At 30.4% G+C, this 12,962-nt stretch overlaps 2 protein-coding genes across 2 annotated transcripts; one reads left to right on the top strand and one right to left on the bottom strand.

The window, feature by feature from the left end:
• Positions 1-877: 877 nt before the first annotated feature.
• Positions 878-2,343, top strand: LOC127288480 (uncharacterized). The gene is made up of 4 exons (XM_051315955.1): positions 878-1,046; positions 1,267-1,358; positions 1,782-2,017; positions 2,134-2,343. The coding sequence occupies exons 1-4, from the start codon at positions 878-880 to the stop codon at positions 2,303-2,305; spliced, it is 669 nt and encodes a 222-aa protein (XP_051171912.1). The 3' UTR covers positions 2,306-2,343.
• A 2,977-nt stretch (positions 2,344-5,320) lies between these two features.
• On the bottom strand, positions 5,321-11,449 carry LOC127288479 (uncharacterized). The gene is made up of 4 exons (XM_051315954.1): positions 10,376-11,449; positions 5,957-10,277; positions 5,608-5,642; positions 5,321-5,434 (listed from the first exon to the last, which is right to left on the bottom strand). The coding sequence occupies exons 1-4, from the start codon at positions 11,447-11,449 to the stop codon at positions 5,321-5,323; spliced, it is 5,544 nt and encodes a 1,847-aa protein (XP_051171911.1).
• Positions 11,450-12,962: the final 1,513 nt, after the last annotated feature.

The following is a 12,962-nucleotide window of genomic DNA, read 5'->3' as shown; positions in this document are numbered from 1 at the left end:
ATAATATCTTAATTAATTTATTAAGAATTTAGTTTATTAATTATTAATTATAAAACTATCTTTTATATTTGTTAGATTTTTATCAATAGTTATTGATTGATATTTGATTATTGATTTATATGATATTCTATTAATAATCAATGTACATATATGTTTTTATTATTATTATTATAATATAATTAATAGTATTGAAATAATGTAATGATGATTGTTTAAACAATTACGAAATTTATTAAAGATATATGGCTGCAGTTAGCTCGTAATTTCGGCATCTTATATACATACATCATTACGTGATAATACACCGACCAACGATTAGTCATTTATATAGTTACAGTCGGTTTCTTACCGAGATTAATGTAGATAATTAACCGACTGCAATCTTTTCATTTGTTAAATCTTAATCGATAATAAAATATTTTATATACTGTAAAAGATTATTTACTGATTATAATATTCAAGAAATACTGATTTTTATGATGACATATAATTATATTCGCATGAATTAATAATTATGGTATATATATAGTTATTTATATACATTCATTCCAATTCATATATACTATATTTATGATAATTAAAACTATTGTAATTTTGGTTGCCTAGTTGTAGGCGAACTTAATTAATTTGAAAAGAATTTGTTATATCGGGATGTAACAGTCCTCCCCCCTTAGATTTTTATTGTCCTCAATAAAACATTGAATTTTAATAATTTAATTATGTAGTTTAATTTAACTATATCTATGCTGACAAGGAAAATGACAAAAGGTAAAAATGCAGTTGCGAGCCTTTTTGCAGAAGTCAAAACAACTATTCCTTGTGTACGTGACTCTTGACACAAAATCCTCTTTTATGAGTGTCATCAAATTTTTGCAAGATGACATACATTAGGTCAACCTTTGAGTTGCATCAAAAGACCTTTAGTTTCCTTTGTGTTATGGATGATCAAAGATCTGTTTTTAGTGCAGTTACTGTTAATTTTGTTGATTACTGTGAAGAGAGGATGTTACCGCTACCATTATTAAGGGATAAACAATTGCCCCCTGGTGAGTAATTTTGAATTATAATGAATTTTCTTTCTTATTCTCACTTATTTTCCTTTTGTGCATATTCGCGTTTGAATGTGATTTGTGATGGAGAGTTCATCTAATGATCATATTAATTTATCTCAGGAATTAATCGATAGTTTTGACTTGAGTATGTTAGAAAATTTCGGGAGTGATAATTATTTAATAACAGAATTTAGTGAAAATTCGAATGTTGCAGTATCAGGTTCTATTGACAGTTTACGTCCTAATATTCCGTACGTGAATCAACAACGGTTAATTATTGAACGTTTAGTAGATTTAGAAGAAAGGGTAGGTATTTTCCAGTTCGCCTTTTGGAAAATTTCGTCTAGTAAGGCGGTGGATGTTTTATGTAATTTGTGTTCATTAATTTTTAATAAAACATTTTCAAAAAACGAATTTGAAATCGTGCGAGAACTAGACAGTCGTCGTCAAGGAGTGTTGGTGCGCGTTTTGTCCTTAGAACAAAAAAAAAACATTTTATCCAGTGACTCTCTTTTTAGATTATATGGTTACCATGTCGATATATATTAGTTAATGTAAGCTGTTTATTGTTCCCTTTTTTTTTTTTAGTTTCCATAAAACACAGAAGGTCGGCTCGTCCTAACCCAAAAACTTTGGCAAGGATGTTTTTCATCATAAATGAAATGAGTCGTCTTCTGAATTTGGCCGAAAGCATCAAAAATTATTTGGATGCTCCAACATCTCATAAAGTTATTCAAAAAAAGGCGTGGACGTCCTAAGAAAAGGATTTGTATTAAGGCTCCGTCAACATCACAAAATGTACCGTTCTTGAGTGCAGAGGTGGAGGAATATAATGACGTATTAGTTTGTGTTAAGAGGCATTCAGATGAATTAAATAATATTGTCACGCAATTAGTGTCTGATGAGAATCCGAATCCTCGAGCCTGCACTCATATCTCAAATCCTTCGATGTCCATTTGTCAAGGGTAAGTTATTTATTTTATTGATTAATCGATATAATCTTAATATTGTTATATCAAAACCATTTTAATTTTTTGTTTGTTTGTTTTTTTTTTTTCTTTTTTTTTTTTCTTTTTTTTAGCTATCCAAATAGTGATCATCAGTTTTGCGGTTGTGGAATGTATCTAGCTGGAGATGCAGAGTGTATATGTCGCAAAGGATTGAATTACCATCCTTCTCCGTTGTTAAACATTGACCAAGAATCGGAGCCTGGTTCTAGTCGTGACTATGAAGAAATTGATGTCGAAATTTAATACTGTCTTCTTCCTTTTGTTTTCTTTTCTTTTGTCATTTCTCCAATAATCATATATAGATATATATATATATATATATATTAATCTCTTTTCTTCTAACGATTATTTACAATAAAAATTTTTATTACTGAAATGTTGGTTGTTTTATTTTAAAATTATTATAAATTTTTATTATATGTATATTGAAATTAAAAATTTCTTACAAAGAAAATTTATTTACAATATTAACGTATATAACATTTGTGCATACATTCTGTCCGTTTAATTATTAATTCAATATATATATATTTATATTAAAAGTTTTTGTTGTTTTTATTTTTAAATGAAGAGTAATTATGTTATTCGTCATAAGGCGTGGACGTGTTTTATTAAAATTAATTAAGGGGCTTGGTTTCGATTCACCTTATCTTAATGTTATTTGTTTTATCAGAATACTTCATATATTTTTATAATCAGTAAACATCTATTTATATATTTCGATATATATATGCAATTGATATGTATTCTCACCATTTGCAAGATCAAAATTTTGTATTATTATCTTTCAACAAAATATTATTTTTTGCTATTTTTCATTGGCGCATGCGCATTTTCATAGTAAATTGCATTTATAGTTACAACTGAATCTGTTAGATTAAAATTAATAATTAAGTAATTTAATGATTATTCAAAATTAGATTTTAATTTGTTATTATCCAAATTATATTGTTTAACAGTTTCCGTTATAACTATGTATAATTATTAGGTTTTATTAATGATTACGATTGTGACTACATTAGATAGACATAACTTTAGTTCCTTATTTGATATATTTTTCATGGCGCTACGATGTTTTGTTAGGGTCGATACTCATGGTCGAAACATACAGTGTAATGCATGGTAGGTTAATTCGAGGTGTAAAAACTCTATATTATGACATTACGTAAGGCGCGTTATAGAGTGAAGTTAGTTGATAGTCGCATTGGCATGAACCTTTAAAACGTAATACTTTAAGGTTCATACATAATTGAACGCATTATTAAATTAGGTTGCTTAGATTAATTTATTCGTATTATTGATAATTATTACTTATAATTTAAAGATATATTTAATTTGTTTATTTTAATTGAATTGTAAAAGATTAAATTTTTTGTAATATAGTTTGGTAATAATTCCAATAAATTAATCATGTTTTGTGACTTTTTAGTTTGCGCAAGCGCATTGTTTACAAAATTTTATTAGATTGAATTTTTTAAATTAATATAAGTTTTACATGTATTATTATTATTATAATTTAATTTTAATTAGTTTATTTGTTTATTCTAATTTAATTAACAATTTCAATCTAAATATTACTTGTTAGATGTCATTTGGTGTTTTGAGAATGTGACTACATTCTGCAGTTTTTGTGTAGTTCCATGTTTGACATGTAGTATATAGCGCTGCGGTATAATGTTGATCGATGGTTGCGGTCGATACGTAGTCAGGGGTGTAGTCTAGATTCATGAATAGTTTAATGTTTATTGAAGGTGGCGCTGCAATTGTTTACATGATTTTTAGAACTTTAATGTTTTTGAAATAATTTTTTTTTTTTTGAAATTTTTAAGTCCCATCCTCTCTCCTTAAATAATTCCATTGTCCTCAATGGAAATTTTATACAGATGATGGATGGTTTGCACGTTGTCGTCTCATTGTTATGACTTTGTATAGAATATATACGTTTTTTAATACAATTATTGCTACGAGTAGCAATAATATTTTGAATGCTATTGATATGTAGTCAACGGCGTCGGTAAAATATCCAATGAATGGAATTTCCATCTGGAATAGTTTAAGTTATTATTAGTATCTTTCTTATATAATTTATTATTTTATGATTATAAAGGCATAAGTATGCATTAATTATTGTTGCTTATTTTATTTAAAATTGTTTAATTATAATTTATTGTATTTGTTAGATTTATTTGGTAGTTTAAAATATTTATCTATCTTTTAAGTCGATATGTGTATTGATCGATATATCGATATATAAATTGTAAAGCTTGGTTTACAATTTTCATAAAAATTTTTAAATGAAGAGGAGAGAAGAAGGCAACCTCCAAATCCTCTTCCTTCTCTTTCGTCCTCATTTAAATTTTTGTTTTGTTTATTCTTTATATGTTTTTATACAACATAATTTTTATTTATATAATATAATTCTACTTATGTGATTTAGTATGTTTCTATGATTAATTAAAAACTTTTTGTTATGTACATTAATACTTTATGTTTTTAGTTGGATTATATATTTTCTTTATAAATGATTTATTAATAAAAAGAGGAAAGAAGAAGGCAACCACCAATTCCTCTTCCTTCATTTTCTTTCGTCTTTTTATTTGTTTATTTATTTATTTATTTTTATTATTTATTGAAATTATGACATAAGTAATTATAATTCGTATAATTATTGTTTGTTATTAAGATTACATAAATTTTATTACATTATTAAGATTATTTATTTACGAAAACTTCGCAATAGTTGCATATTTAAAGTACTGTTGACTCTGGGAGATCCCAAGTATCTTCGCAACTATTATTTACTGAATTTAATAAAGGTTTTCCTGGTATTTCCCAGAATTCATCAGCACTTTCTTGTTTAAATTTTGGCATTAAATTTTTATTTCTTATGGTTCCAAAGCAATTGGCTCTTAAATGGCCTCTCATAAAACACGATTCGCAACTATTACTCCATTTGAATAATTTTATTCTTAATATTGTTGGGTGGGTTAAACACATAATATAACTTAAACCGTTGGTTTCGGGATCTACTGCTTCTTCGCTAAAGTAGTAGGTTTTTTCTAAGAGCTTTAAAATTTTTCGCGCAGCCGCATGTTCAGCATCTCTGATTTTTCTTTCATTTTCTCCGATAGTTATAAATGTGTTACCATTATCTGAATCTTTTACCGTACATTTCACGTCATATCTTCTATTATTAGAAGGACCTACTACTCTTTCTACAATATATTTTGGTTTTGTTAGATTGTATTCTATTGCTAATTATTCTAAAATTCCTTTGGGGAATTCGATCTCGTTAATGTCTCCTTTTGGGAAATTGATTTCGTTGACGACCTCTCCCTGGAGAGGTGGTGATTGGAGTACTACTTCTGCCATCTATAATACATAAAATAATGTTATTATTTTTATTCATATGCAAGTTTTAATTTGTCTATATGTTTTTGAAACCTTTGACCTTCATTTGTAATTAAAATAGCGGTATGTTTATCTAAGATATCCACAATTTCGTAGGGTCCATGATAATAAGGGTCGAATTTATTTTTCTTTACTTCTCTTAAAACGTAGGCTTTGTCGCCTATTTTTCCTAAAAAGGGTTTTAAATTTTTGTCATAATTTTCTTTAGATTTTAATTTAGATTGAATGAGGTTTTTAGCTGCCATATTTCGTATTTCTGTTATTCTGGTTATTAATTCTAATAAATAAGATCCGTAAGTTTCTAATTTTTCTTCTGAAGGAAAAGAACTAGGGGTTCTAGCAGTTTTTCCGAAAACTAATTCAAAAGGGGTTAAATTTTGTAGCCTCATGCACTGAAGTATTATATGCGAACATTGAGAAGGGTAATAATTTATCCCAATCGTCATAATTTTCTGAATATTGTTTTAAAAAGTCAACTAAAACTTCTTTCTAAACTTCCATTTGTTTGTGGTCTATATCCAGATGTTGTTACTTGTTGTACTCCAAATATTTTGGATAGTTTTCTCATGAGTTTACTAATAAAACCTCCTCCTTTATCAGTTAGTATTGTCTTTGGGGCTCCATATTTCGAGTATAATTCTGTGGCTACTGCATGAGCTATGGTGGTGGTTGAAATATCTGGAATAGGTACTGCTATACAATATTTTGATAATTGATCTTGCATAGTTAATATGTGGCAATTTCCATCTGGGGTTGTAGGTAGTTTTCCTACTGTATCTAATGAAACTTTGTCAAAAACATCAAGTGGTGTGTCAGTAATTAACATTGGTTCCTTAGTTTTTGCTCTTACTAATTTTAATTCTTGGCAGGTGGGGCATTTTCTTATGAATTCTGTTACTTGTTCTTTAATTCTTGGCCAAATAAACTTTTCGCGTATTCTACGATAAGTTTTCGTTACTCCTTTATGTCCTCCTATTTTACTATTGTGGTATTCTTTAATTATGGCTTCACGAATTTCTTCTTTTGGGATTGTAACTTGACCATAACATATAGTGACCTTTATGTTACTATTTTGAAAAATGGACTGTAATAATTGTAATAATTCGCCTCTTAATAATTCATTTGTTAAATCTCCTCCTTTGGATATTCTGATTTCTTTTATATTATTTCTTTGAAGAGTAATTTTTAAGCTTTGTAATGTAGTTCGAATATCGTCAATATAAAGTCGATCAAAATGATTATGTTTTACGACAAGAGAATAAATATTATAACGTCCTCTAGGAGTTATTAAGATTTGTCCCTTCTGAGGGTTTTGTAATTTTATTTCCTGTGGATCAATTGCACCGATATCGATAAGTAGACGACCGATAGGTGTGGTTATTTCGCAATCTGCAGATAGAAAATGAACATAATTATTTTTATAATATGTTAAATTTTCTCTACAACCTACAACGTTTAAATTTTCTGTGTTTATTTCTTGATTTATTATTTCTGGAAGATTAGGGGGAATACTAGAAATTGATGTTTGAATTTTTGATTTGATTATAGGCTGTTTTTCCTTAGATTTATCTTCAATTGTTTCTTCTTTTTCATGGATTACACCGTAATCATCTTCTTCAGATTCTGAGGATGATTCTTCTTGGATGACTGGATAGGGAGTTGATATTGCAAGTGGTCTATCAAAATTTAGCGGCGTGACAGCTCTTTTAGGTTGATCACCGAAGGTTACATTTTTATTTTTGTTTGTTTCTCCTTCAAGCTCTTTTGTCAATGCTTCTTTTTCTTTTTCGTTTGTGTTTATCGGATTATTTGTTAATTCTTGAATTTTTTGGTGAGCTTGTTCTAATATTTCTCCTACTTTTTCAGAAAATTCTACATAGTTTCCTGGAATGTGTGCATTAGCGGCTTCATGAATTTCAGGATCATCGTTTCCTAGGGAGGTGTTAGGCCAATTTCTTGGTGGTAATTCTTTTTCCTTTAACCATTCTTCACGTTTAGAGAGAGATTCATTAAATTGTGAGACAGATTTCTCTAGTTCTTGTAATTTTTCTTCCCTAGTTTTGGAAAGAATGTTTTCTTCTTCTGATGAACTGTCTTCGCTTCCACTATTGGGTGGGCTAATTGTTGTTATTATTGGTTTATCTGTAATGTTTGTATCTGTAATTATTTCTTCTTCTTCAAAGGGTGTTTCTGGTGATGCATTTTTAGGTGCATGTGGGTCATATAGGGGTAATGTTGTAACTAAACTGGGGATTACGCTTGAACTCTTTTTACGTATAGGAGGGTCCGTTTTTTCTTGTTCTGATTCTGAACTAGATGATGAATCGATAATTCTTTTTTGTTTTGATTGTAATTGGTCTCCTTTTCTTCTTTTTGTTACTCGTTGAGCAATAGTACTTTCTTCTAATTTTCTACTCGTTTTTGGTTTATTTGTTGCACCTGATTTTGGATTTACTTTGGGTTTTGGTAGTGGAATTAATTTACTGCGGGTTGAGGGTCCAGCAATTGCTGTGGTGGGTTTTGGATTTATTTTGGGTTTTGGTGGTGGAATTATTCTACTACGGGTGGAGGGTCCTGTGTTTGTTGCGCTCGTAGATGCTTCTGATGGTATTTTTGATGATCGCTTTGATTGTCTGGTTTGCATTAGAATTTTGGCTTGTTTAGAATTTTCTTCGTTAATTAATTCTTGTGAGTCTTTTACTATTGGATTTCTGGATAATGCATCTGCATTATGATTTAATTTTCCAGGTTTATATCTGAATTCATATTCGTAATCTCTTAATTTTAAACGCCATCTTACTAAACGTTGTCCAGGATCTTTTATTGAATTTATCCATTTAAGTGGTTCGTGATCGCTAACTAACATGAACTTTTTGCCGTAAATGTAAGGTCGAAAGTGTTGGACAGCATAAAGAACTGCTAAACATTCTTTTTCTGTAGTAGAATAGTTTTGTTCTGGTGGGTTTAAAACTCGAGAAAGATATGCTATAGGTAAATCCATTCCGTCCTTTTCTTGACTTAAAACGGCGCCTATGGCGTAGTCTGATGCGTCTGTTGTTATAGTGAATAGTTTATTGAAGTCAGGATATTGTAATATGGGAGCTTTACATAAAGCAGATCTTAATTCCTTGAAACTGTGATCTTGTTCGGGTCCCCAAACGAATTTTATGTCTTTCTTTAGTAAGTTTGAAAGAGGTTTGGCTTTGGCAGAAAAGTCTTTTATGAACCTTCGATAATAACCTGCTAGACCAAGAAATTGCTTTACGTTTCTAGGTGTTTTGGGGGTAGGAAATTGCTCTACAGCTTCTATTTTCTTTGGGTTAGGTTTTACTCCTTCGCTACTAATTATGTGCCCTAAATAGGCAACTTCTTTAAACAAAAATTCGCATTTTTCTGGTTGTAAACTCAGGTTCGCTTCTTTTAATCTTTTTAGTAATCTTCTTACCTTTTTGCCATGTTCTTCAAGATTTTCAGCATAGATTACTATGTCGTCTAAATAGACAAACAATTCTACTCCTTGTAATCCTATTAATACTTGATCCATTAGTCTTTGGAACGTAGCTGGTGAATTCTTTAGTCCCATGGGCATTCGTATGTATTCGTAATGTCCGTGAACAGTTGAAAAGGCAGTTTTTTGTCTATCAATGGGATCTAATTCTATCTGATGAAATCCACTGGCTAGATCGAATACTGAGAAGTATTGGGCTTGGCCCAAAGAATCGATGATAGAAGTTATGTGGGGCATTGGGTAGAAGTCACCCACGGTCTTTTCGTTAAGTGCTCTAAAGTCTATTACTATTCTCCACTTTTTCTTACCTGTTCCATCAATCTTTTTAGGTATAATTAACAAAGGAGAGTTATATGGTGAAGAGGAAGGACCTATAGCACCTTCGGTAGACATTCTTTCTATGACTTTGTCGATTTCCTCTTTTTGTGAAGGTGAAAATCGATACGGTCTTGTATGAATGGGTATTTCATCTACAGTCAATATTTGATGTTGGACTCGGTTTGTTGGAGTCAGTGGTTCTCCTGGTAAATGAAAACTTTCCGGATATTCATTTACAATTTCTCTGACATGTTCCTGTTCTTCTGCATTTAGGTGATTGATTCTCAGGTTGCTAATAATGGCTGAAACTCTATCTTCTGGTGGTTCATATTCTTCTTCTGATGGTTCTCTTTCGGATTCTTCTCCTGGTAATTGGTAATAATCAAAAGGAATCAATTCTTGGTGCGGTATTTCTACTTCTATGTCTTCTAATGTTGTATTTATGGCTAAAATGTGGAAAACCCCATCTCTATTAGTTACTACTCCTTCTCCTATTAGTAGTCCTTCTACTGTATTAATCATTGGTAAATATCCTTCTGCTATATCTTTATTTTTTACTTCTATTGGTATTACTTGTCTTTGTCTTGCTTTTATTGTTAATCCTCTTCGTTTATTCTCCTTATTTTCTACTAAATTTTCCCTGGCTGCAATTGATTCGTTGTCCTCGAAAAATATAGGTTTTGTGGGATTAGTGTGGGTTACCATGGTGTTATGCCAAAAGGATATTTCGACTTTTTCTTGTCTGAGGTATTCTCGGCCTAAAATTCCATCGGAATGAATAGGAAAATCAGAAGGAACTACTTGGAAAGTTATTGGTTTTTTATTGAATGTTATTTTAGTAGTTCCTAGTGTCGGTATTTTTACAGGATTGATTCCAGCAATGTGGATTGCTTCATCTTGTCTAACGATTAATGACGGTTGTAAAACACATAATTTTATTAGACTAACATCAGCTCCAGTGTCTATTATGAACGAAGCCTTAGAATTTATTATTTCCGGGGATGTTAGGGATATTACAGGGGATTCTCTGTTTATTTTTGTTTGCAAGATTCTTCTTGTCTTTGGAATATCATTACTTGGGCTTGACGTTCTTGTTTTTCGGGGCTCGTCGTCGCGTCTGTTCGGCGAGTCTGGTTTAAGTTTAAATTTTTATCGTTATTTAGTGCAGGAGATAAAGCGCGTGGGGGCGTTCTAGCTCCTCCATGTGAACTTGGATTATGTCCATCTGTCCTTGTGGAAGGTGGATAATATGGATAAGGATTATATGGCATATATGGAAGTGGATTAAAATGCGTAGGATATTGAGGAAATGAAGGATAATAATTTGAAGTAGAGGGTTGAGGATTATAAGGATATTTTAAAATTCCTGTCGGATTAGGGGATTGAGAACGTGGTCTTTGTTGTTCTTCTTGTGGGGTGAAACGTACTCTTGGGCTGGGGCTTCTGTCCCGTGGTTCGTAATCGGAATTTCTCATTCTATAATCGCTCGGCTGCTGATACCGTGAAAAATGATAATTATTGCTATAATTAGGCACTTGATGTTGATGTCTGGATTCGTATTGTAAAGCTGCCTTAAATGCGTCTTCTATTTTCTTTAAATCTCGGGCTTCTATCATTCCTGAAATTGCATCCGGAAGTCCTCTTATAAAAGCTTCTAACGCGCAATCGTTTAAGGGTTCAATCATGTTTCCTATTTTATCTGCTTCGTATTTTTCTTCAAGGGCGGCTCTAGCTCCTCCTAATAAAAGGGTTAACCTATCATAAAATTCACTTACACCTTCATTTCGACCCATACGAATAGTGGATATCTCGTGTAAGTACCACGAATGAGATTTTCTGGGCCCGAATCTTTGCTTTAAATGATTAATTAATTCGTCAATGGTATCAAATTTCTTTCCATGTGTGCTATCACGAGCAGCACCTTTCAATTTTGATAAAACAACTTTTACAAATTGATTCTCGCAATTTTCAGGAATACTAGATTCTCCATTAATTAAATCTTGAATGAAATCTCTTACAGGAATATTTTTGCCGTCATAAAAAGGAATATGCATAACTCCCTGTTGTAACGCGAAACATTCTGCCATTGAGGTTACCATGGCGTCACTTAAGGTTCTATTAATAGTGTTTGCTTCTTGATCGTGTGCCATTGTGTCTGGGGGATTAATAATTTTCATTAAATTTTTGAAAAATCTCTTGCTTCGTTTATTATATCAATTTTAAAAGGTAAACCTAATATTCCAATTATATTTGTAAATCCGGTATATTTTATTGTTTGAAATTCTACAATTGTATGATTAATGCAAATGTCTGTTTGACCTGTTGTAATAATAGTGTCGTCTCTAAGTGAATAACGGTGTGATTTGTTAATTTCTAAAATAGGGATTAGATCTTTTCTTTTAATTAAGTTTATTGGTAGAGAAGGATCAAATATAAATCTTCCTTCAAATTCTTTGAAAAATATAGATTTAATAAAGATAGAAGGGTATAATTCTTGATATCTTTCAATAAAATAGAAATATGTACTCATAGGTAAATTTTTATTTATTATATTTTTTTTTTGTGTGAGGAATGCTTAAAGGCTTAAGCCTGTAGCTAGTAGTTAACGTGACAGTTGTCGCAGCATGAACGTTTGATTTGATTTGGCTTGAACTACTGTGAGAGAGTCGCGAATGAATTAATAAGTGATTAATGTCAATGAGGATTATTATGCCGCGACTTTTAAATTATAATGACCTCTTATAGTTTTATGTTGCCTTGTGCGTTCAATCACGAAAAACTTTATTTAATGCTATTTGTTTATTAAAGTTTATGATTAATTAATTTAATAGATTATTAATAACGTAATGAATAATAAGGATAACAATTGTTAGTAATTGTTGTAAGATTAATTAAAGTTTTCAAAAATGAAATTCTTTAGGATCTATGTTTAAAAAGGATCGCCCTAAAATACCTGTTAATTCTGTTTGATTAATATTTTTAAATGTATAAAATTTTACAAATTTACCGGCAATCAATATTTCTACTGTACCGGAAATGTTTATTAATCCAGGAGATAAAATAAAATCTCTAGCTCTGTTTATGAATGTGGATGAGGTTATGTGACTTTCTTCGATAAGATTTATATCAATACTGGGATTAACTATAAATAGTCCTCTATTGTTTATGATATCTTTTGATGAAATATGAATATTGGGATAAATTGCTGTGTTAAATACAATATTATTTGATAGATTAGTTTCAGACATTACCGAATTTTATTTTCTAGAGAAACACCTTGGTGTTAGAAAGGAAATACAAGTTTGAAAGATTTGCTGTGCAGTTCGTTCACGTCTCAGTTGTAATATTTCGTAATCTAATGCCCAATTATTAAAATAATCAGTGCTAAATATTATGTCCAAAAATGGCGCACCTAAAATGCCAATTATTTCAGATTCGGTATCTATGTTCACAACCCCAAAATTAAGGGAAAAATCATAAAAATCTATTTTTACAACACCTCTTGTCACAACTCTATTTCCACGAGCGAAATGTATTTCATTCGTATTAATATAAACAGTTGATGATAATTCTTTTTCTTTAATTAAATTTATAGTTAAAGTATGATCAATAATAAATTTTCCTTTGTTTGATTTAAAAGCAATTGCAATTAATTCAACACTT

Source organism: Leptopilina boulardi, unplaced genomic scaffold, assembly GCF_019393585.1.
Source record: "Leptopilina boulardi isolate dan_hultmark-lab unplaced genomic scaffold, ZJU_Lbou_2.1 LbouV2_389, whole genome shotgun sequence".
NCBI lineage: Eukaryota > Metazoa > Arthropoda > Insecta > Hymenoptera > Figitidae > Leptopilina > Leptopilina boulardi.
Note: the sequence above shows the minus strand (reverse complement) of the source record. Positions and strands in the feature narration are given on the sequence as shown.